This window comes from Nerophis lumbriciformis, linkage group LG06 (assembly GCF_033978685.3).
Source record: "Nerophis lumbriciformis linkage group LG06, RoL_Nlum_v2.1, whole genome shotgun sequence".
Classification (NCBI taxonomy): Eukaryota; Metazoa; Chordata; class Actinopteri; order Syngnathiformes; family Syngnathidae; genus Nerophis; species Nerophis lumbriciformis.
This window is the reverse complement of record NC_084553.2, coordinates 14,872,337-14,899,345: the sequence shown is the minus strand read 5'-3', so window position 1 is coordinate 14,899,345 and position 27,009 is coordinate 14,872,337. Positions and strand designations below refer to the sequence as shown.

Sequence of the window (27,009 nt, the reverse complement as noted above, 5' to 3'; positions counted from 1 at the left end):
CCATACGTGAAGGAGGCCAACCTTCCTGGGCAACAGACAACGTCGCAAGACTAACATTTTGATCCTCGTCATCCAAAAACCGAGAAAATAAATAATAGAGTGCAGCGCTTTCGGCTAAAATTTCCATTCTTGGACAGTAAAGTAAGAATGGTTGCATTTTGTCTGTATAATTATGTAGATGTTTACTATAACCAACCATTCACAAAAAAGTTAGAGAAATTAGTAGAGATGTCCGATAATATCGGACTGCCGATATTATCAACCGATAAATGCTTTAAAATGTAATATCGGAAATTATCGGTATCGGTTTCAATAAGTAAAATTCATGACTTTTTTAAACGACGCTGTACGGAGTGGTACACGGACGTAGGGAGAAGTACAGAGCAGTTGCGTCTCCCAGTCATACTTGCCAACCCTTCCGATTTTCCCGGGAAACTCCCGAATTTCAGTGGCCCTCTGAAAATCTCCCGGGGCAACCATTCTCCCGAATTTCTCCCGATTTCCACCCAGACAACAATATTGGGCGCGAAGGCACTGCCTTTGCGTGCCGGCCCAATCACATAATATCTACGGCTTTTCACACACACACAAGTGAATGCAAGGCATACTTGGTCAACAGCCATACAGGTAACACTGAGGGTGGCCGTATAAACAACTTTAACACTGTTACAAATATGCGCCATACTGTGAACCCACACCAAACAAGAATGACAAACACATTTCGGGAGAACATCCGCACCGTAACACAACATAAACACAACAGAACAAATACCCAGAACCCCTTGCAGCACTAACTCTTCCAGGACGCTACAATATACACCCCCCCGCCCCCAAAACCCGCCCACCTCAACCTCCTCATGCTCTCTCAGGGAGAGCATGTCCCAAATTCCAAGCTGCTGTTTTGAGGCATGTTAAAAAAAAAAAATGCACTTTGTGACTTCAATAATAAATATGGCAGTGCCATGTTGGCATTTTTTTCCATAACTTGAGTTGATTTATTTTGGTAAACCTTGTTACATTGTTTAATGCATCCAGCGGGGCATCACAACACAATTGGGCATAATAATGTGTTAATTCCACGACTGTATATATCGCATCGGTTGATATCGGAATCGGTAATTAAGAGTTGGACAATATCGGAATAACGGATACCGGCAAAAAAAAGCCATTATCGGACATCTCTAGTTCTTACTTATAGTCAGTAAACCCGCCATGAAAGCGCTAAAACATAAAGGTGTAGTGAGTTTACATTATTCACCCAAGGAACTTTAGTTATTAGAGAGTTCCGGTCGGATGGTTTTTCACGGGACACATTTCCGGCCTTCTTGTTGTTTCCGGATGAGGAGATGCTGCTCCGTTATTGATTGAAGTAAAGTCTGAATGTCATTAAAACAGTTAGCTCTATCATTTGACACTTCTTCCACTCCCGTCCTTTCACGCTACACCGCTACAACAAAGATGACGGGGAGAAGACGCTGCCGAAGGTGAGCCACGTAAATAAGACCGCCCACAAAACGGCGCATCCTGAAGCGACTGTCAGAAAGCGGCTTGAAGATGATCTGTAAAACATAATCTATGCAACATTTTGACCATAAAATCACCATTACATGTTATGCAGACCAGAGGTCCCCAACCTTTTTGTCACTGCGGACCGGTCAACGCTTGTAAATTTGTCCCACGGACCGGGGGTGCTGGGGGGGGGATTGGTGCAGGGTATTTGTTATTTATTTTTGTCATAAAAAAATACAATCATGTGTGCTTACGGACTGTGTCCCTGCAGACTGTATTGATCTATATTGATACATAATGTAGGACCCAGAAATATTAATAACAGAAAAAAACAAGCCTTTTGTGCGAATGAGTGTGAATGAGTGTAAATGGGGGAGGGAGGTTTTTGGGGTTGGTGCACTAATTTCCCGGGCGCAGCCACCGCTGCTGCCCACTGCTCCCCTCACCTCCCAGGGGGTGATCAAGGGTGATGGGTCAAATGCAGAGAATAATTTCGCCACACCTAGTGTGTGTGTGACAATCATTGGTACTTTAACTTTAACTTTAACTTTAATTGTAAATGTATCTTGTGCTTTTTATGTTGATTTAAAGGGGAACATTATCACCAGACCTATGTAAGCGTCAATGTATACCTTGATGTTGCAGAAAAAAGACCATATATTTTTTAAACCGATTTCCAAACTCTAAATGGGTGAATTTTGGCGAATTAAACGCCTTTCTATTATTCGCTCTCGGAGCGACGTCACATCGGGAAGCAATCAGCCATTTTCTCACTTTCGTCGGTGTGTTGTCGGAGGGTGTAACAACACAAACAGGGACGGATTCAAGTTGCACCAGTGGCCCAAAGATGCGAAAGTGGCAAGAAATTGGACGAAATGTGTTCAAAATACGAGGTTGTGGGGAAAGCCGACGAAATGGTCAGTCGTTTGTTCCGCACACTTTACCGACGAAAGCTATGCTACGACAGAGATGGCAACCGTCCCTTATGCCACCGAAGATGATCAATATCGACCCTAGCTTCCCTGGCCTGCTGACATCAACTCCAAAACTGGACAGATCAGCTTTCAGGAAAAGAGAGCGGATGAGGGTATGTCTACAGAATATATTAATTGATGAAAACTTTATTCATTACTCGCGGTTTTACGTAAATTATTATACATAAACTGTGTTTACCAATAATTTAGCTTAAAAACATTTATTTTTTTCAATCATTCGAGTACATTCGGGTAGTCTTGTGTAATGCAGTATTTTGTGTCTATTTAGGTATGGTTAACCTGAGTGCTGAAATCGTGGAAAAATATATGTTCTTAGCGCGCCTGAAATGGGCTGTCTGCACTCTCAAAGTGCATGTTGTTGCCAAATGTATTTCATATGCTGTAAACCTAGTTCATAGTTGTTAGTTTCCTTTAATGCCAAACAAACACATACCAATCGTTGGTTAGAAGGCGATCGCTGAATTCGTCCTCGCTTTCTCCCGCGTCGCTGGCTGTCGTGTCGTTTTCGTCGTTTTCGTCGGTTTTGCTTGCATACGGTTCAAACCGATATGGCTCAATAGCTTCAGTTTCTTCTTCAATTTCGTTTTCGCTACCTGCCTCCACACTACAACCGTCCGTTTCAATACATGCGTAATCTGTTGAATCGCTTAAGCCGCTGAAATCCGAGTCTGAATCCGAGCTTGCTGTTCTACCCGCCATGTTTGTTTGTATTGTCATCACTATGTGACGTCACAGGAAAATGGACGGGTGTATATAGCGATGGTTAAAATCAGGCACTTTGAAGGTTTTTTTTTAGGGATATTGCGTGATGGGTAAAAGTTTGAAAAAAAACTTCGAAAAATAAAATAAGCCACTGGGAACTGATTTTTAATGGTTTTAACCCTTCTGAAATTGTGATAATGTTCCCCTTTAATAAAAAAAATGTACAATTAAAAAAAAAAAAAAAAAAAAAAAAAAAAAAAATGTTTTTATTATTTCTTGTGCGGCCCGGTACCAATCGATGGTTGGGGACCACTGATGTAGACCACAAGGAAGTATATGACTCCTTTAATGCGCCTTTTATATGAAAAAAAGATCGAAAATAGACCAATTCACCGGCAGTGCGCCTTATAATCCTGTGCGCCCTATGGTCCGGAAAATACGGTATATTGTTATAGTAAGGCAAATGATCCATCCGACACCTCGATCCTAAACACCTTGCTTCCTTCAGCTGTTTAACTCCAACCCACAGGCCTGCGTCAGACATGTTTGGACTCTATGCAAAACCCCAGCCTTTTCCTGTGACGGTTTCATGTTGTCACAAGACCGAAAACATCAACATGCTGAGTCCGCAGCGAGGCACTGGTCGCCGGGGAAAGTGTTTAGCGCGAGACACACACACACACACACACACACACACACACACACACACACACACACACACACACACACACACACACACACACACACACACACACACACACACACACACACACACACACACACACACACACACACACACACACACACACACACACACACACACACACACACACACACACACACACACACACACACACACACACACACACACACACACACACACACACACACACACACACACACACACACACACACACACACACACACACACACACACACACACACACACACACACACACACACACACACACACACACACACACACACACACACACACACACACACACACACACACACACACACACACACACACACACACACACACACACACACACACACACACACACACACACACACACACACACACACACACACACACACACACACACACACACACACACACACACACACACACACACACACACACACACACACACACACACACACACACACACACACACACACACACACACACACACACACACACACACACACACACACACACACACACACACACACACACACACACACACACACACACACACACACACACACACACACACACACACACACACACACACACACACACACACACACAGTAAGCCAACCAAACAGGTCCACTGATACAGCAACAAAAGCGAAAAGGAGTAATCTAAAACACTGCAGTCATAAAGACTAGAAGGGTGCTCAGTGCTTTCCTTTGCCCTGTTTCTTGCAGGTGAAAACAGTGCAACAAAACAACCGCAGCAAGGCGCCTATAAAAAGGGGAGTTACGGCCACTTGTGAGAGGAATTAGGCAGGAAGCGGTCTGCGGCCAATAGCGCCAATTTGAAAGATAAAGCTCTTACCTTTCTGGCAGTGGTTGGAGTTCCAGCAGCGGTAGTTGTAGTTGTTTTTGAACATGGTCTTCCTGCACTGCGGGTTGTTCTCCATGATGCCCGGACACACGTCGCTGCACTCCTTGGACTGCTTGTTTTCGGCGATGAAGTTGTTGAACTCGGCGTCCATGATGAGCGACCAGTCGATGGAGTCCAGGTAGCACAGTTCTGGGTTCTTCTCGATACGGATGGCGCCTCGGGTGATGTTCCGCAGGTTGTACAGGCCGATGTCCTTCAGGCTGATGTTCTCGAAGATGACCAGGGCGTAGTTATAGAAGAGGTTGCGGCCGCGGATCACCGTGAGGTTGGGGAACAGCGTGCTCAGACTGTACAGGCCGGACACCCGGAAGAGGAGCAGGTAGTCGGTGATCATGGTCAGCTTGGGGAAGGTGAGGGAGCGCAAGACATCCAGGTTGTTGTTCTTTTCGGTGATGAGGAGAATCTGCAAGTAGCCCTCCACGACAGTGCAGTTCTCCAAACTCCGAAATTCGTTGATGTCATTGCCGATGTCGATGCCCGGGCCGCAAACTGCAGATCGAGGAAGGGAGAGGGGGAAAAAATCATGAGATCCAAGTTTATTTACATTTATTTACCGTATTTTTCGGAGTATACCGTATTTTCCGCACTATAAGGCGCACCGGATTATTAGCCGCACCTTCAGTGAATTGCATATTTCATAACTTTGTCCACCAATAAGCCGCCCCGGATTATAAGCCGCGCCTACGCTGCGCTAAAGGGAATGTCAAAAAAACAGTCAGATAGTTCAGTCAAAATTTAATAATATATTGAAAACCAGCGTTCTAACAACTCTGTCCCAAAATGTACGCAAATGTGCAATCACAAACATAGTAAAATTCAAAATGGTGTAGAGCAATAGCAACATAATGTTGCTCGAACGTTAATGTCACAACACACAAAATAAACATAGCGCTCACTTTCTGAAGTTATTCTTCATTCGTAAATCCTTCGAATTCTTCGTCTTCGGTGTCCGAATTGAAAAGTTGCGCAAGCGTGGGATCCAAAATGGCCGGTTCCGTCTCGTCGAAGTCATCGGAGTCAGTGTCGCTGTTGTTGTCCAGTAGTTCTGTGAATCCTGCCTTCCGGAAAGCTCGGACCACAGTTGTGACCGAAATATCTGCCCAGGCATTTACGATCCACTGGCAAATGTTGGCGTATGTCGTCCGGCGCTGTCTGCCTGTTTTAGTGAAGGTGTGTTCGCCTTCGGTCATCCATTGTTCCCACGCCGTTCGCAGTCGTGATTTGAATGCCCTGTTGACACCAATATCCAGCGGTTGGAGTTCTTTGGTTAATCCACCCGGAATGACGGCGAGTGTTGTATTTGTGTGCTTCACTTGTTTTTTGACACCATCTGTGATGTGGGCGCGCATAGAGTCGTATATCAACATGGACGGAGCTGTGTGAAAAAAGCCACCCGGCCTCTTCGCGTAAACTTCCCTTAACCACTCGCTCATCTTTTCTTCATCCATCCATCCCTTCGAGTTAGCTTTTATGATGACGCCGGCTGGAAAGGTCTCTTTTGGCAAGGTCTTCCTTTTGAATATCACCATGGGAGGAAGTTTCTGGCCATTAGCATGGCAAGCTAGAACCACAGTGAAGGACGACTTCTCATTCCCTGTGGTGCGAATATTCACCGTACGTGCATTTTGTAGTCTGGTCTTTACAGATGTAAACACACAAAGGAAATGAAACGAAATATCCCCCTCCGCGCGCTTCTTTTTCTTCCGGGGGCGGGTGGTAGCTTACAGTAGAAGAAGAAGCGCTTCCTGTTCTATGGGGGCGGGTGCTTACCTTGGCGGTTGCTTGCGTAGAAGAAGAAGCGCTTCCTGTTCTACCGGGAAAAAAGATGGCGGCTGTTTACCGAAGTTGCGAGATCGAAACTTTATGAAAATGAATCGTAATATTAATCCATAAATAAAGCGCACCGGGTTATAAGGCGCACTGTCAGCTTTTGAGAAAATTTGTGGTTTTTAGGTGCGCCTTATAGTGCGGAAAATACGGTAAGTCGCACCAGCAGAAAATGCATAATAAGGAAGGAAAAAAACATATATAAGTTGCATTTTTTGGGTAAATGTATTTGATAAAACCCAACACCAAGAATATACATTTGAAAGGCAATTTTAAATAAATAAAGAATAGTGAACAACAGGCTGAATAAGTGTACGTTATATGAGGCATAAATAACCAACTGAGAACGTGCCTGGTATGTTAACGTAACATATTATGGTAAGAGTCATTCAAATAACTATAACATATAGAACATGCTATACGTTTACCAAACAATCTGTCACTCCTAATCGCTAAATCCCATGAAATCTTATACGTCTAGTCTCTTACGTGAATGAGCTAAATAATATTATTTGATATGTTGCGGTAATGTGTTAATAATTTCGCACATAAGTCGCTCCTGAGTATAAGTCGCACCCCCGGCCAAACTATGAAAAAAACTGCGACTTATAGTCAGAAAAATACGATAGATTTTTTTTTTCTACAGGTCATGGCATTATAATTACCAAAACACTGAATCAAAAACCCTCCTATAACACCAAGTCTTGTTTAAATGTGGATACAAATCAAACAATGGGTGTTATATCAAATTGGACAGTTACAGCATATACAGTACAGGCCAAAGGTTTGGACACACCTTCTCATTCAAAGTGTTTTCTTTATTTTCATGACTATTTACTAGGGATGTCCCGATCCAAGTTTTTGAACTTCCGATCCGATACCGATATTGTTTTTGCACTTCCGATCCGATACTGATACTGACCTATCTGAGCATGTATTAAAGTTTAAAGTTATTTAGCCTACTTAGTTGTCAGAATCATGTTGAAAAGGGTTTTAGTACTCTTGATAACAACTAGCCAGCTAAATTAGGGGAGTTTGAATAATACACAATGGTTGGTAACAAGAAACTGACCTGTTTATTCATGGATAAACACAAAATAGACAAAATTAGACATGACAAACAAAAATGGCATCATTGAACTAGGGCTGGGCGATATGGCCTTTTTTTAATATTGCGATATTTTAAGGCCATATTGCGATACACGATATATATCTCGATATTTTGCCTTAGCCTTGAATGAACACTTGATGCATATAATCACAGCAGTATGATGATTCTATGTGTCTACATTAAAACATTCTTCTTCATACTGCATTAATATATGCTACTTTTAAACTTTCATGCAGAGAAGGAAATCACAACTAAAAAAAAATCACTATTTTTTTCATACGGTGTTGATCTGGAAATGTTTGCCTCGGCATTTTGATGGTGTGGACGTGTGGCACCGAACGGAGATAAGCGTCTCGACAGACGTTACAATATTTGAACAATGATGACGAAAACTGTTTTGTCTGTCGTGCCCGTGTGTCGAAAATTGTTATGCGCTTATTTTTTAATTTGATTTTGTGCGTGGCATAGATTTGCCGTGCGCAGAGGACGCGTGAGCAGTGCGCAACTGCACAGGCGCGCACCTTAGAGGGAACGTTGCTCGCACGGCTGCGCTAGCATCACAGCTAACGTTAGCCATGCTGCTACCTCTCTGCTGGGAGAGGGCGTATACGTATGTGACGTATGACGTGACAGTATGTGACGTGTGTAAGAAGGTGCGCTTGCTGTCTGTGAGAGGGAGACACAGGAAAGAGTGAGAAGAGCCTGTCGTGTAATGCCAGCAGCTAAAAGCAACTGCGTGAGAATCCACAGACCTGTGGATGTGTTGAAGGTGTGCTGGAAAATGCGGAACGGAATTTAGGGAGCAGCAGAAAAGTGGAATGTATTATTTAAATCGGTGCGTTGGAAAACACGGACCGGGACATCCCTAATTGTAGATTGTCACTGAAGGCATCGAAACTATGAATGAACACATGTGGAGTTATGTACTTAACAAAAAAAGGTGAAATAACTGAAAACATGTTTTATATTCTAGTTTCTTCAAAATAGCCACCCTTTGCTCTGATTACTTATTTGCACACTCTTGGCATTCTCTTGATGAGCTTCAAGAGGTAGTCACCTGAAATGGTTTTCACTTCACAGGTGTCATAGTTTTGTTGCCTTCAGTGACAATCTACAATGTAAATAGTCATGCAAATAAAGAAAACGCATTGAAATGAGAAGGGGTAAGGACGTTAATGTCTTTTGTTTTCATGTCACCGGCTGGTGGCAGTCAGAGAGTTTAACAAAGTACAGTTATCAGTCACGGTTTTTCGATCATTTTTAATTCAAAACGGTGATACGAACCGTCAGGAGTTTTACCACATCTATTACTGTCAGAATAATTGTATCTAAGTTATCACAAAACTTTGTGTTTAAATGAGTTCCCGGGGAGCAGACAAAAGCTGTCTTTGATCTTACCAAGCAGAAGGCTTGTAAAACTCCACTGTGTAGGATGGGAAGCGACATGAAGGTGACGGTTTCTTTGATCTATTGTATTCAACAGGAAGATCTTGTCTTGACCAGAGATCTACAAAGCGGAGAGGAAGCAGGACCTGACGCAAACTCCAGGCATCTTTTCTTTGAACTGTTTTGTGACCGAGGGCAACGGCTGTTTACGACCCCCTTCCTTTAGAAACAGCTGTTGCCATGTAATCAGGGAAAGTGCAACTTTTCGTCAGATCATGGGACGACACTGTACAAGGGTACAGGTCAACGTGTTTCTCCTCATTGAGCTAAATTGAATCCTGTCTTTGTTTAATTCCTTGCTTCTTGTCTGTTTAATAGATGTCATCAGTGTTTGAACCTGACAATTACCGTTTATCGTTACATCCCTAGTGTGCACACATTGCAATACTTAACAGCCTAACGCAAAATTCCCTAGCTTAATTTGTGTGTAATGTTTGCAATAGTTACACGACTGCTTAGAAGGCACTCACTTTCTAACAAGCTGTAATCATTGTAATCTGCCCAAATCCGCTCCAAACATTTAAGACACGCTCCATGTACTCACACACTTCTCTGGAAATGTTTTTGTGTACATGCGTGCGCTAGTGCCAAGTGCGTGTGTACGAGACAGTCGTGAGTGACAGCCTTGAACACCCGCCATTTTAGTCTGGCTGGACAACAATTTTTATTTAATTCAATTTAAATAGTTTTTTCTTGAAATAAAAATTTAAAAAAAGTTATTTTAAACCACTTATGCTAACATATGCTGACCACTGGTGTTTTTAGGATTTTTGATTTAAAACATGTGATTTTGAGCCAGTGACATACCCTAGCTTTAAGCAGGTTCTACTGTATTTATTTACACTTGTTTCTGAGCGTTTTGGTTGAGTGCGCATGTGGGTTGTGTCAGGTATTTAGTGAATGTAAACACAGTCATACAGGTCCCTAAAAACACATGGAAATAGGCACAAAATGGAATTTAGCCACAAAACAGTGTAAATCGAGCCTAACGTCCTCGCAAATTAAATTTGTCATCATAAAAATCACATATTGGTATTGCCCTTTTCTGTTTGTCTACATTCTCTACAATACAAATGAGTTCAGTTGAACCAAAGCAACAATGAACCTCATTCCTGAAGTGAAGGACTATTTATAACGTCAGGTTTGTCCAATACATTTTCCAAATATTGACCGTACACACGGCTTGAGTTGTTGACAGAACATGTTTGCACGGTGGGACAAAACAAACACTACAGTTTCAGTTCAATTGGAGCGCTGTTTTTATTTAGTTTTTAAGCCTTGCCTTGGGGTTATTGTTCCCATTATGTCCGGCTACAGTCACACCGCCTCTTGATTGAATGTGCCTGACTTGTTTTCAACAAAGAGTGACCACATTAAAGAAACGTTTTAAATACTAAGGAGGAGACCAAATAAGCCGCATATACAAAAAGGTGATTTATAAAAGGATTTCACAATGTTGTTATTCATCAAACGAGAGTTAAATGTGTTTTGCCAAGAAAATGTTCACACTTGAAAAAGTTCATATGGACATGCCGGGTTAAGTAGCAATCATTTTTTTTGATTGATTGATTGAGACTTTTATTAGTAGGTTGCACAGTGAAGTACTTATTCCGTACAATTGACCACTAAATGGTAAAACCCGAGTAAGTTTTTCAACTTGTTTAAGTCGGAGTCCACTTAAATTGATTCATGATAAATAAATGATAAATGGGTTATACTTGTATAGCGCTTTTCTACCTTCAAGGTACTCAAAGCGCTTTGACAGTATTTCCACATTCACCCATTCACACACACATTCACACACTGATGGCGGGAGCTACCATGCAAGGCGCTAACCAGCAGCCATCAGGAGCAAGGGGTGAAGTGTCTTGCCCAAGGGCACAACGGACATGACTAGGATGGTAGAAGGTGGGGATTGAACCCCAGTAACCAGCAACACTCCGATTGCTGGCACGGCCACTCTACCAACTTCGCCACGCCTCAAACATATACTATCATATATACTATCATCATAATACAGTTTTCACACAGATAATCATCAGGGTGTATACATTGAATTATTTACAATTAGGGGTGTGGAGGGGGGTGGGGTGGGTTTGGTTGTTATCATCAACAATTGAGAACAGAGAAATGGATATTGAAACAGTGTAAGTCTGACTTGGTAGGATATGTACAGCAAGTAGTGGACGGACGGACGGACGGACAGAGACAGAGACAGAGAGAGAGAGAGAGAGAGAGAGAGAGAGAGAGAGAGAGAGAGAGAGAGAGAGAGAGAGAGAGAGAGAGATCAGAAGGCATAAGAAAAGTATCTACATTTGATTGTTTACATTTGATTATTAACAATCCGGGGAGGGTGTTAGTTTAGGGTTGAAGTTGCCTGGAGGTGTACTTTTATTGCGGTTTTGAAGGAGGACAGAGATGCCCTTTCTTTTATACCTGTTGGGAGTGCATTCCACATTGATGTGGCATAAAAAGAGAATGAGTTAAGACCTTTGTTAGATCGGAATCTGGGTTTAACGTGGTTAGTGGAGCTCCCCCTGGTGTTGTGGTTATGGCGGTCATTTACGTTAAGGAAGTAGTTTGACATGTACTTCGGTATCAGGAAGGTGTAGCGGATTTTATAGACTAGGCTCAGTGCAAGTTGTTTTACTCTGTCCTCCACCCTGAGCCAGCCCACTTTGGAGAAGTGGGTAGGGGTGAGGTGGGATCTGGGGTGGAGGTCTAGAAGTAATCCGACTAGCTTGTTCTGGGATGTTTGGAGTTTAGATTTGAGGGTTTTGGAGGGGCTAGTGCAGGGGTCGGCAACCCGCGGCTCCGGAGCCGCATGCTGCTCTTTGATCACTCTGATGCGGCTCAGCAGCTTACTTGCTGAACCCCCCAATTTTCCCGTGAGACTTCCGGATTTCAGTGCATCTCGCAGAAAACTACCGGGATCAATATTCACCGATTTTCACCCTTACAGCTATAATAAGGGCATGCCATGATGTTACAACATTTAGCACCCTCTACAATCTGTATTATCAGCGTGCCAGCCTAACACTTGTTATACAATATACATCTTCTGCTTGCACACGTACGTGACAGCAAGGCATACTTGGTCAACAGCCACACAGGTTACACTGACGGTGACCATATAAAACAACTTTAACACTCTTACTAATAATGCACCACACTTTGAACCAAAACCAAACAAGAATGACAAACACATTTCGGGAGAACATCTGCACCTTAACACAACATAAACACAACAGAACAAACACCCAGAATCCCATGCAGCCCTAACTCTTCCGGGATACATTATACACCCCTGCTACCACCAAACCCCGCCCCTACCCCAAGCCTGCTCCCTCACACATCAACCCCCCCTCCCCCCCCCCCCCCCACTCTATCTCTCTGTGCGACGGTTGGGCGGGGTTTGGTAGCGGGGGTGTATAATGTATCCCGGAAGAGTTAGGGCTGCATGGGATTCTGGGTATTTGTCCTGTTGTGTTTATGTTGTGTTACGGTGCAGATGTTCTCCCGAAATGTGTTTGTCATTCTTGTTTGGTGTGGGTTCACAGTGTGGCGCATTATTAGTAAGAGTGTTAAAGTTTTTTTTTTAATACCGCCACCGTCAGTGTAACCTGTGTGGTTGTTGAGGAAGTATGCCTTGGTGTCACCTATGTGAGCAAGCGGAAGCACCATACAAGGAGTGGCTGATCAGGCACGCTGGTTGTAGTGGGCGCTATATGCTGTACCATCACGGCACGCACGACGCTGACAAGCGCTATTCATTTAAAACCTGCGTGCCGCAACAGCTTAAAAATTCCATATAAAAGGTGTGGGCAGCGTGTCTGAGACCCCTAGTTTATACATAGCACAAAGCAAAAAAAAAACTTTGTATGCAGTGTTATGTCATTCAAAATTTCAAAAATTTTTGCGGCTCCCATTGTTTTCTATAATTTGTGAAACTGGTCAAAATGGCTCTTTGACTGGTAAAGGTTGCCGACCCCTGTGCTCGTGGGATAGTATTGGATTGGTGGTGGTGTTTTTGTAGTGGGAGAGTTTGTCTCTGAATGTGCTGAACTCCTGTTTCAATGCCATTTTGAGCAGAATAACATTGCTGCCTCAGGAAACAATAGACATAACTCAACTTTCCAATAGCTGATATAATGTTGCTCAGTCTAAAAAAATAAAAATAAATAAAAATAAATAAATAAAAAAAAATAAAAAAAAGGTATTGTATTTTGGATCTTGAGGTTTATATGTGAAACAGCGACAGAGTTTACTTGCAAGTAGACCGAGACCGCTTGAGAAGTTGGTTTGGATCCCACCAGGGTTCCGCTGAATTGCGCTCAGAGACCAAACCAAACGGAAAACTGAACCTGCCAGAGCAGGCGCACCTGTGACCGAACTGAACGTTAAGCACCAGCACCATGGGGATCAATGAGGCAGTTTTCCGTGACGCAGCTAGAAAAATGATTTGAAATATTAATTTAACCAAAATGGGTCTTTAATAAAAGAGTTCTATATATCTGGGCTGTGTTACATCTGGCTCAGTTATGATGGAAATTTTAGGATGATAGTGATCAATGAAGCCAAACAACTGTCAGGAAGCTACAAAACATAATTTCAAAGATTGATTTTGTCTTTAAAATACATTTGTCTTAAAATAAAGTGTTGTCTCATATTCAGGAAATACAGTATTGTGCCCAGCCCTGATAGGTAACATAGAAGTGAAACTATCCCAACAAAATAATGCAATTGTTCATTTAGGACTAAAGTCAAGGGTCCTATTATGCAAAACTAACTTGTGTTACCTGTTTGTACCTGTTTTTGTGTATTTGGGATCCCCGTAAGTCCTGAAAATGTGAAATCAAACCATGGAAGAATGGTAAGAGGCATTTCTAAAACAATCTTGCCTATTTCAAAGCATGCTCCAATTGAGCCGTTTAAAATTTGAGACTTAAGAGACATATTTTTTCCGGGTTACGTCAGCGGATATCTCCATATATGGAAGAGGTTTACCCGCAATTTTTATTCAGTTGTAGTCCAAAGTTTTATTCAAAAAGTTCCTTATTTTTCTCTATTTATGTGGGGCAGACTGGCTTGTACGTGCACATGCATGGTCCACTGTTCCTAAGAAAACTAGCGTATATTTCTAACTTACACTATATTGCCAAAAGTATTTGGCCACCTGCCTTGACTCACATATGAACATGAAGTGCCATCCCATTCCTAACCCATAGGGTTCAATATGATGTTGGTCCACCTTTTGCAGCTATTACAGCTTCAACTCTTCTGGGAAGGCTGTCTACAAGGTTGCGGAGTGTGTTTATAGGAATTTTCGACCATTCTTCCAAAAGCGCATTGGTGAGGTCACACGAGAAGGCCTGGCTCTCAGTCTCCGTTCTAATTTATCCCAAAGGTGTTCTATCGGGTTCAGGTCAGACTCTGTCAGCCATGTCTTTACGGACCTTGCTTCGTGCACTGGTGTACAGTCATGTTGGAAGAGGAAGGGGCCCGCTCAAAATTGTTCCCACAAGGTTGGGATCATGGAATTGTCCAAAATGTTTTGGTATCCTGGAGCATTCAACGCTCCTTTCACTGGAACTAAGGGGCCAAGCCCAACTCCTGAAAAACAACCCCACACCAGAATTCCTCCTCCACCAAATTTCACACTCGGCACAATGCAGTCCGAAATGTACCGTTCTCTTGGCAACCTCCAAACCCAGACTCGTCCACCAGATTGCCAGATGGAAAAGCGTGATTCATCACTCCAGAGAACGCGTCACCACTGCTCTGGAGTCCAGTGGCGACGTGCTTTACACCACTGCATCCGACGCTTTGCATTGGACTTGGTCATGCATGGCTTAGATGCAGCTGCACGACCATGGAAACCCATTCCATGAAGCTCTCTGCGTACTGTACGTGGGCTAATTGGAAGGTCAAATGAAGTTTGGAGCTCTGTAGCAACGGACTGTGCAGAAAGTTGGCGACCTCTTTGCACTATGGGCTTCAGCATCCGCTGACCCCTCTCTGTCAGGTTACGTGGCCTACCACTTTGTGGCTGAGTTGCTGTTGTTCCCAAACTCTTCCATTGTCTTATTATAAGCCGACAGTTGACTTTGGAATATTTAGGAGCGAGGAAATTTCACGACTGGATTTGTTGCACAGGTGGCATCCTATGACAGTTCCACGCTGGAAATCCCTGAGCTCCTGAGAACAACCCATTCTTTCACAAATGTTTGTAAAAACAGTCTCCATGCCTCAGTGCTTGATTGTATACACCTGTGGCTGGGCCAAGTGATTAGGACACCTGATTCTGATCATTTGGATGGGTGGCCAAATACTTTTGGCAATATACTGTATATCGGTCAGTAGACTCAATATTGAAGAGCTAAAAACTACAACATGGCTCACAGGGAGAAGACACAGTCCAAGGTGGCTTGGCCTGGAGGGGGACTTCGACACGAAAATAAGTCCGCATTTTGAAGAGACAGTCAGAAAGCAGCTTGAAGACCAAATCAATTTTGACCAAAGCACCACCATTTCATGTTCTAAAAACCACAAGGAAGTGTTTTAAATGGAGAAAAAAAACATAATATGACCCATTTAAACCGAATATGTGACGCACACATCAAACAGTGTTTCTACACTTCTATGATTCCATCTAGACCAGGGGTCACCAACCTTTTTGAAACCAAGAACTACTTCTTGGGTACTGATTAATGCGAAGGGCTACCAGTTTGATACACACTTAAATAAATTGCCAGAAATAGCCAATTTGCTCAATTTACCTTTAACTCTATGTTATTATTAAAAATTGATGATATTTATCTTTGTGGAAACACTGATCATCTTAATGATTTCTCGCAATAAATATATATAGAAACAGATAAATATCAATATGCAACACTTTATTTTTATATTTTCTCTAAGTGCACATTTTTCAAATTGAACATTTTCAAACGATCACTTCTAAGACAGTCTTGTGAAATCACAATATCCCATTTTAACTAGCTAGCCACTAACATTTTTTAACAAATCATGAATTACTTTGCACCATGTTTGTACAAAAAACAACTCATGTAAAATACAAAAGTCAACTCTCAAATTTTTAAATAAATCATGTCACACTTTGAACTGAACACCAAATCTGTTATCTGTTTATTTGTCAGTTAGTGAAGACCAAGTCTTTAAAATGTTTTCTTGGATTTTCAAATTCTATTTGACTTTTGTCTCTCTTAGAATTAAAAATGTCGAGCAAAGCGAGACGAGCTTGCTAGTAAATAAATACAATTTAAAAAATAGAGGCAGCTCACTGGTAAGTGCTGCTATTTGAGCTATTTTTAGAACATGCCAGCGGGCTACTCATCTGGTCCTTACGGGCGACTTGGTGCCCGCGAGCACCGCGTTGGTGACCCCTGATCTAGACGTATGTACGGACATGTTTCTTCTCCGAGGCTTTGAAACACCAGCACCACCCTCATCCGTGATTATAGACAAAGCATTTCTGACTTCTACACCCGCCTGTAAGTGACGCTATGAACAATGCGCTGGTGGCACCCACAGAAACATGGAGGATTTTGCCTTACAAAAAACACCCGCCAGTGAGTCATGGAGAAACTCGCACCAGCCAGCTTGCAGGTTGTCTGTCCCGCTCTGGGGTCCATGCAGCCTGTTTACAGCGCCCTGCGGACCATCTCCGGGTGCCTGCGAGGGACCCCAGTAAACCAACTGCCCATCCTTGCTGGCATCGCCCCGGCAAACATCAGACGAGAAGCAGCCACACTGGCCCTCTCCCGAAAGGCACAGACCAGCGAATCCCACCTCCTCCATAAGATCGTCACAGAAACACCACGACGCGTACGACTAAAGTCAAGGCGCCCCTTTGCCATGCAAGCCCACGAGCTGCTCAGCACAACATCAGCTGATACTTCCAAGGCCACCTGGGTCAAGACGAGATGGAGAGAACAGTGGAAGTTAGCAGAACCATCTAGGCTGCACCACTACATCGACGACCCCACAGACGTCTCCGGCCAGGAACTGCCCCGGAAGCAGTGGACAACCCTCAACAGCTTGAGGACTGGTGTCGGACGCTACGGAGCAGCGATGAAGAGGTGGGGACTTGCGGAAGATGCCTCCTGCGAGTGTGGGGACCAAGTCCAGACAGTATAGCATATAGTAACTAGTTTCCCCAAACACCGGCCACCAAATGACGAACAAGGTCTGATTGACCTGGACGATGACACGTTGACCTGGCTCGCCTCAACAGAGCTGAAAATCTAGACACACGACAGAAGAATAAGCAGCCTGTTCAGGTTTTACAAAAAGGTTAAAGGGGAGTATTATCACCAGACCTATGTAAGCGTCAATATATACCTTGATGTTGCAGAAAAAAGATCATATATTTTTTTAACCGATTTCCGAACTCTAAATGGGTGAATTTTCGCGAATTAAACGCCTTTCTATTATTTGCTCTCGGAGCGATGACGTCACAACGCGGCGTCACATCGGGAAGCAGTCTGCCATTTTCTCAAACACATTACAAACACCGAGTCAAATCAGCTGTTATTTTCCGTTTTTTCGACTGTTTTCCGTACCTTGGAGACATAATGCCTCGTCGGTGTGTTGTCGGAGGGTGTAACAACACGAACAGGGACGGATTCAAGTTGCACCAGTGGCCCAAAGATGCAAAAGTGGCAAGAAATTGGACGTTTGTTCCGCACACTTTACCGACGAAAGCTATGCTACGACAGAGATGGCAAGAATGTGTGGATATCCTGCGACACTCAAAGCAGATGCATTTCCAACGATAAAGTCAAAGAAGTCTGCCGCCAGACCCCCAGGAAAAGAGAGTGGATGAGGGTATGTCTACAGAATATATTAATTGATGAAAACTGTGCTGTTTGCACTCTCAAAGTGCATGTTTTTGCCAAATGTATTTCATATGCTGTAAACCTAGTTCATAGTTATTAGTTTCCTTTAATGCCAAACAAACACATACCAATCGTTGGTTAGAAGGCGATCGCCAAGTTTGTCCTCGCTTTCTCCCGTGTCGCTGGCTGTCGTGTCGTTTTCGTCGGTTTCGCTTGCATACGGTTCAAACCGATATGGCTCAATAGCTTCAGTTTCTTCTTCAATTTCATTTTCGCTACCTGCCTCCACACTACAACCATCCGTTTCAATACATGCGTAATCTGTTGAATCGCTTAAGCCGCTGAAATCCGAGTGTGAATCCGAGCTAATGTCGCTATAAACTTGCTGTTCTATCCGCCATGTTTGTTTGTATCGGCATCACTGTGTGACGTCACATGAAAATGGACGGGTGTATATAACGATGGTTAAAATCAGGCACTTTGAAGCTTTTTTTAGGGATATTGCGTGATGGGTAAAATTTTGAAAAAAACTTAGAAAAATAAAATAAGCCACTGGTAACTGATTTTTAATGGTTTTAACCCTTTTGAAATTGTGATAATGTTCCCCTTTAAGAGAAAACTAGCAAACTTGGATCTTGGAGTTCTTGGACGATTGTGTGTACACTTGTGCAAAGTTAAAAGCGTTGTAGTGTGCATTCCAGTCCAGTAGTTGGCAGCCCTGGGCAAATTAAGGCCCAAGGGCCACATGCGGCCCGTTAAGCTTTTCAATCTGGCCCGCCGTACATCCCCAAATAATTGTTTTTAGATCTTTAAGATGGAAACTGTAGCTGCCATTATGATGTGCAGTGATGTTTTCAAATTACCTTAAGTCTTGAACTAAATAAAGTATTTCAATGGTTGGAATCTGCGCTTTTGCATGATATACTAGTTAGTATGGTCATCTAAGTCACAGCAGGTCAGACGAGGCACCAAGCAGTGTGGGTGGGGAGCGTTTCCACAGAGCGTTACCAGAGCGGCCAGCCTGGGTGTCAGGGACAGACGCGGAAGGAGATTTTTACAACAAAGTTCTAAAGCTTAGTGATATATTAGATACATCAGATTGTATGTGGGTTTATTTTTTCACCCTTCGCGTTCATATCTCGCTGTGTTTGTTGCATTTTTGTTGTGTTTTGCTTGATTGTAAAATATGTAGATCGAAGGGGTTGTGATGTTCATATGTTGTCAATATTCAGTGTTTTATCGTTCATAGTTAATATTGTAAATCCCACATTCTTTACTTTCATGTACAATCTGGGTGTCTCATTCAGTAAAAACATTTAATATTCAACACTAAATTGGCCCTAGTGTGTGAATGTGAGTGTGAATGTTGTCTGTCTATCTGTGTTGGCCCTGCGATGAGGTGGCGACTTGTCCAGGGTGTACTCCGCCTTCCGCCCGATTGTAGCTGAGATAGGCTCCAGCGCCCCCCGCGACCCCAAAGGGAATAAGCGGTAGAAAATGGATGGATGGATGGATTCCATTCCGTTTTTAAGGCGGTCTGTCATAACGTTTTTAGCATTCAATCAGACATTATTGTGAGGTTTTGTATTAGTGGTTCCTAAAGATAAATATACAGGCCCCCAGACACATTTTTTTCTCTAAATTTGGCCCAGTGAGTCAAAATAATTGCCAAGGCCTGCACTAGGTGGTGGAAGTCGCAGTTTAAGTCATGCTTTATTTCGCCGAAGACCGCCATGTAGTTGGGACTAAACCAACAACTCTGCTGGTCCCTGCCATTTTTGGCTTTGAAGACACAATCAACCATCAATCAACAGTTAATTAACTAATTGATGGTGTTGTCCATGCCTAGTTTTAATGTTGAAATCTCACCGTACTGAATCAATCCTAATCAAACAAAGGGGGAAATGCTGGTTAAATAGTTGAAAAACATAAAACTTAATGCGTAACAGGTTTCTATAAAGCGCTATACTTTATAGAGTTTAAAGTTTTAAGTTAATAATGATTTTTTAACAGTTATAAACATTTGAAAGTAAATATGGGAGATATTACAAGATGAGTGAGCGTGCCAAAAACATATGATATAATCTTCTTCTATTGTGCTGGATTTTCTTCCAGAACATGAAACATTTCTCTTTCCAACTGGAGGCGGGAACACTGTCTTCTTCTGCGTCACGTAAAAGAACACACTGAACCTTCCTTCTGGCAGCAAGAACCTATTCCCAATGTCCTCGCGTGAGTTTCAAAAATGACCTTATTGGAAAAGATCCATCCAGTATTCAGATTTCAGCTTTGATAATCATTTTACAGCCCGACACAATGCTTGCTATTGTCACAAATGAAAATTGACGTCATGTGTCCACATCCTTAAAGGGGAACTGAATTTGTTTCGGAATGTTGCCTATCATTCAAAATAATTATGAGAGACAATAACGAACGAATATGTATTTTTTATTTTTATTTCCATTCTAATTTGTAATAACAGGCTCGTTCTAGGTGGCTAACAATGCAGCTAACGGGAGTAATCCATTCTGCCTCTAAATCACTGAATCTAAAATGTACATCTCCAGACCTGAATAATAACTTATTTAATACTAAGAATTAGCAACACTGGTATTACAAGACACCTCCCGCGACCCCAAAAGGGACAAGCGGTACAAAATGGATGGATGGATGGTATTACAAGAACTAACGCAGACAAACTATTTTGAGCTGCGTCGTAATCCCAAAGAGCAAACTAGTTTATGCAGATGCAGTGTTGACATACTGAGCTGCTGCATTATGATCGCCTCTGAGCTGGTAAAAGTTCATTCTAGATGATAAATCATGGCTCTCACTTAGATAGTAGAAGGTTGTGACCATAAACCAAGAAGTTGGTCATCTGTGACATCAAATTTATACCCGAAAAGACGCTTGTTTGCGGCACCTTTTGTAAGGATCAAGATTAATTCTTCATCTAAACTGAAAAATATGAACATTCCATCAGTCGGCATCTCAGTGAGAGCAAACATTGTACCGTACGTGATTATTTTAATATGTTTGTTGTGTCTCATGAAGTCTGCTAGTGTTGTTGTTGTTGACGCAAATAGGGAACATTGTGATATGTCTGTGAAATTAATGCTCACAATGAACAAAATACGTAAATATTACATCTTGTTATGAATGTGCCAGTTACTTCATTATAAATATACTTAGAATGTGTATATTAAACATTGATGGAGGTGTCACCCATTAGTTGCACTTGACTATATTAGTTTGCCCTTCTTGACATCAACACAGCGTCAAAATGCAACACAGGACTACTACAAGTAGTACAGGAAGGTATGATTGTCATTTGATAATGTCTCTGTAACGCCAAGAGCACCAGCCATTGTCCTTTGACCTCAGCTACCTTGACCGGCTGGGTCAGGTGTCGTTGACAACAACCGGGCTCCTTGTTTTGACATACAACCATGGTGGTTTTGAAACAGGACCAGCAAAGCGCTGAAAAGGAACGCCACCTATGCGGATAGTGTAAAAATGGTGTGGCCTATGTTTTTGAGAATACTGTAAATGCGGCCTGCCAATGGGTTGTCATAATGCTTTAGAACAGTGGCCCCCAACCACCGGGCCGCACAAGAAATTAAAAAAATAAAAATACAAATATATATATTTTTTTTTTTTTTTTACTAAATCAACATAAAAAACACAATATATACATTATATATCAATATAGATCAATACAGTCTGCAGGGATACAGTCCGTAAGCACACATGATTGTATTTCTTTATGACCAAAAACATTTTTTTTAAATACCATAACCCCCCCACCCCCGTGTCTCATTCAGTAAAAAAATTTAAAATTCCATTCCGTTTTTTAAGGTGGTAAAGTTACATTTGAAATAAAATTTTTTACATGTAATATATTTTTCTCCTGGTCCTTATTGCCGATCAGTCATTAAAAAACCTCAGTAAGTATGGATATCGACCAATGTAAAACACGTATATCGTGATTATGGCTGGGCAATACATCGAATATACTCGATATATCGCGGGTTTGTCTCTGTGCGATATAGAAAATGACTATATCGTGATATTCGAGTATACGTTCTCACGCAGTTGCTTTTAGCTGCGGGCATTATACTACAGGCTCTTCTCACTCTTTCTTGTCTCTCCTTCTCACAGAGACGTAAAACAAGCGCACCTTCTTACATACGTCACATACTGTCGCGCGTGCCACGTCATACACCCTCGTCGAGCAGACAGGTAGAGGGATGGGTGTGATGCTAGCGGAGCGGTGCGAGTGGTAATACGAGAGAAAGAAGGTGCGAATCTGGTAACAAATGAAGGAAGAATAATTAATTCCTAAGAAAACCAGCAGGGGGTCCATTGTCTGGCGGTGGTTTGGCTTCAAGCGAGAAGATGTTAGACAACCGTAATATGTCAAGTATTCGGCAAAAGCGTTGCTACAAAAAGTAGCATTGCTGCTAATTTGTAGCATCATTTTAAAATTCACCCGCTAGAGAATGAAGAGTGCTTACTCCGCATGTCAACATCTCCGTTCGGTGCCACACCAACAAAATGCTGAAGCAACCATTTCCAGATCAACACCGTATGAAAAAAATAGTCAACAACAGAAGGAGATAACGTCCGCAGGAACCTACCACATAGCGAAGGACATACACTATTGGATTTCCTATCATGCAGCTCATTTTTATTTGACAGTTATTGAAATATCTTGTGTGACATCATGCACTAAAGTGCACTTTATTTGTTTTAAACTATTTTAGTGGCGTTCTGTACAAAAAGTGCACTTTAATTGAGTGTTTTGATATGTCATCTTAGTGACATCATGCACAAAAGTGCACCATTAGCTTGTTTTAAAATGTCTCTGACAATCTTGCACTTTCTGTTTTGGAAATGACATGAATGTTTGTGCCACTGCTTAATAACTGTTTGATGAATACAGTTTTGGTCAATTGACTTCGTTGTGATTTCCCTCTCTGCATGAAAGTTTAAAAGTAGCATATATTAATGCAGTATGAAGAAGAATGTTTTAATGTAGACACATAGAATCATCATACTGCTGTGATTATATGCATCAAGTGTTCATTCAAGGCTAAGGCAAAATATCGAGATATATATCGTGTATCGTGACATGGCCTAAAAATATCGAGATATTAATAAAAGGCCATATTGCCCAGCCCTAATTGTGATACAGTTTCTTAGGCATATCGCCCAGTCCTATCGCCTTATGCGACTTTTGGATTATTTCAAGCAGTTCGGTTTATATCTTTTACACAAGCTGGACGTCATTAATTTTACATTTGTGTGAAGAACGATTGGATTGATTGAGCGACACGTCCAGGTTAGGCACTGGCCTACCTCTTCCGTGCTAGGGTCCAAGTAAGAGTGGCGCACTTGCTTACCCGATACCAGTTGCCAAATGCGAGCGCTCCCTGCACAGGTTGTAAAAGTTCCAAAATGCCTTTTAACGTGGCCGCGGCCTCTCTGCTTCCAGTTAATCTTTCGGGGAATCTAGCTCCATTTAAGTGGTTCTACCGTGTCCTGTAGTTGAAAGCACAAAAGCATGTTTTGTCGCACTGAATAAACGACGCAGACAAAGTGACCCCTTTCAACCTCGCGAGTGACTTCAGCGTCAAAGCTTGCTGACGCCAAGCATGGTGAGTCACAGCGGGCCAGTGCCCTGCTAAAATGCTCCTAATGTGTATGCTCTTTGTTTGTGTTTGCTCTTTAATTGGGACCGACTGGCTTCTCACGGACGACGAGGCTTGAAGAGCGGGAAGTCTTTTTTTTCCCCCCTCTCCTCCAAACAGAAGCCAGTGAGCCTTTGGGTCTTCTCCGCAAAAGAAGGACAGGAGAGCCTATTTTAAAAAAAAATATTGGTGTGATTTAAGGCCAGCAGTGTGCTGGTATGGCAGTTATGTCCTTCTCTGTAATCTACTTGTCAGCGCACATAGTCAACAACCCTCAGCGATGCGCGTACCTGTTCAAACAATCCCGACACCCGCACGTGTAAAAAAGACACAGTTACGTCAGCGTCGCCCCCGTGCTTCGCCCTCTGTGGCCTCGCTGTGGCGCCAGCATGGTCCGTCTTTCATGGGAACTGCTTCCAATCGCGCTTGGTGGGGAAAATACAGTTTTCGGATCAAGCTAAGGGTCCCCTTCACACCTAAAATCCGGCACATTTGGCTAGTGTCAGCGCTCTAATCCGTGCTCAAGTTTGCCACATATCCGCTCTTCGGCCCAATTGGAAGAGGAGGGCCGGGGCACAGCGTGACTGCATGCACACCCTCAATAGAGTTTTGCAATGATAGGAATGTGATCACTCCTGGCAAGTCCTTAAGGGGGAACATTATCACCAGACCTATGTAAGCGTCAATATATACCTTGATCTTGCAGAAAAAAGACCTTTTTTTTTTTTTACCGATTTCCGGACTCTAAATGGGTGAATTTTGGCGAATTAAACGCCTTTCTATTATTCGCTCTCGGAGCGATGACGTCGAAGCAATCCGCCATTTTCTCAAACACATTACAAACAATCAAATCAGCTCTGTTATTTTCCGTTTTTTCGACTGTTTTCCGTACCTCGGAGACATCATGCCTCGTCGGTGTGTTGTCGGAGGGTGTAACAACACGAACAGGGACGGATTCAAGTTGCACCAGTGGCCCAAAGATGCGAAAGTGGCAAGAAATTGGACGAATGTTGTTCAAAATACGAGGGTGTGGGGAAAGCCGACAAAAATGGTCAGTCGTTTGTTCCGCACACTTTACCGACGAAAGCTATGCTACGACAGAGATGGCAAGAATGTGTGGATATCCTGCGACACTCAAAGCAGATGCATTTCCAACGATAAAGTCAAAGAAAGGACCTCGGTAGCACGGCAAGCAATGGCGGCAGTTTGTTCCCGCAGACGAGCGAGCTAAACCCCCTCGATGTCTTGGCTCACACCGCTTCTACCGTCCCTTAAGCCACCGAAGATGATCAAGAGAAGAATATCGACCCTAGCTTCCCTGGCCTGCTGACATCAACTCCAAAACTGGACAGATCAGCTTTCAGGAAAAGAGAGCGGATGAGGGTATGTCTACAGAATATATTAATTGATGAAAACTTTATTCATTACTCGCGGTTTTACGTAAATTATTATACATAAACTGTGTTTACCAATAATTTAGCATAAAAACATTACAACACTTAAAAACAAACACATACCAATCGTTGGTTAGAAGGCGATCGCCAAATTCGTCCTCGCTTTCTCCCGTGTCGCTGGCTGTCGTGTCGTTTTCGTCGGTTTCGCTTGCATACGGTTCAAACCGATATGGCTCAATAGCTTCAGTTTCTTCTTCAATTTCGCATAAGCCGCTGAAATCCGAGTCTGAATCCGAGCTAATGTCGCTCTACCTTGCTGTCCATTCGCCATGTTTGTTTGTATTGGCATCACTATGTGACGTCACAGGAAAATGGACGGGTGTATATAACGATGGTTAAAATCAGGCACTTTGAAGCTTTTTTTAGGGATATTGCGTGATGGGTAAAATTTTGAAAAAAACTTCGAAAAATAAAATAAGCCACTGGGAACTGATTTTTAATGGTTTTAACCCTTCTGAAATAGTGATAATGTTCCCCTTTAATGCTAACATATACAAAGACTCAAAATAATGGAGGAGTCAAATCCACAGCACGCTACACTCCATCCATCCATCCATCCATCCATCCATCTTCTTCCGCTTATCCGAGGTCAGGTCGCTGGGGCAACAGCCTAAGCAGGGAAGATCAGACTTCCCTCTCCCCAGCCACTTCGTCCAGCTCTTCCCGGGGGATCCCGAGGCGTTCCCAGCCCAGCCGGGAGACATAGTCTTCCCAACGTGTCCTGGGTCTTCCCCGTGGCCTCCTACCGGTCGGACATGCCCTAAACACCTCCCTAAGGAGGCGTTCGGGTGGCATCCTGACCAGATGCCCGAACCACCTCATCTGGCTCCTCTCGATGCGGAGGAGCAGCGGCTTTACTTTGAGCTCCTCCCGGATGGCAGAGCTTCTCACCCTATCTCTAAGTATTTCCTGGCGGACGAAACTCATTTTGGCCGCTTGTACCCGTGATCTTGTCCTTTCAGTCATAACCCAAAGCTCATAGGTGAGGATGGGAACGTAGATCGACCGGTAAATTGAGAGCTTTGCCTTCCGGCTCAGCTCCTTCTTCACCACAACGGTTCGATACAGCGTCCGCATTACTGAAGACGCCGCACCGATCCGCCTGTCGATCTCACCATCCACTCTTCCCTCACTTGTGAACAAGACTCCGAGGTACTTGAACTCCTCCACTTGGGGCAGGGTCTCCTCCCCAACCCGGAGATGGCACTCCACCCTTTTCCGGGAGAGAACCAGGGACTCGGACTTGGAGGTGCTGATTCTCATGCTACACTCGCGAGCGTAATTAAGACATGTCAATTAATTAATGAGGTTGCTCCCCTTCAGAAGTGACAGTCACCTCCCACAACCAAAATAATCTAAATTACTTGATCTAAGTTAGAGATGTAACCATAAAGGGTATAATGTCAAACCATGGTAAAACTTTCCCACTGTTAGCACTACCTTTTAAATTTAAATGATCATAAAACCCTGATGGATAACACTGATCATGGACCGGTGATCCGGCTCATTTACTGGAAAAAGCAAGCTCACCCAAGCTAGCTTAAATGCTAACAAGAAAACAAGAGACATTAGCATCTTTCTCCATTGCTGTCTGAGCAACTACGATTAAGCTATTCAATTGTGCACATTAAACCTACAGGCTGTGCGCTCTGAAAAAGAGAACTCGATTGACGCATACGGAAGTACACCGTTAAGATTTATTTTAGCGATAAGATACCCCTATCAATACCGGTATTTATTGGTACTATTATCGGCACTATATGTCGACGGCAGC

The 27,009-nt window shown here is 42.9% G+C and overlaps 1 protein-coding gene across 3 annotated transcripts in view; it reads right to left on the bottom strand.

Moving 5' to 3' along the window:
* Window positions 1–27,009, bottom strand: part of LOC133608520 (insulin-like growth factor 1 receptor) — a 188,038-nt gene that overhangs the window by 131,726 nt on the left and 29,303 nt on the right. For all 3 annotated transcript variants that reach the window (XM_061963802.2, XM_061963803.2, XM_061963804.2), the window contains exon 2: window positions 4,775–5,332. In XM_061963802.2, the coding sequence (XP_061819786.2) occupies window positions 4,775–5,332 (558 nt within the window). The remainder of the gene's footprint in view (window positions 1–4,774; window positions 5,333–27,009) is intronic.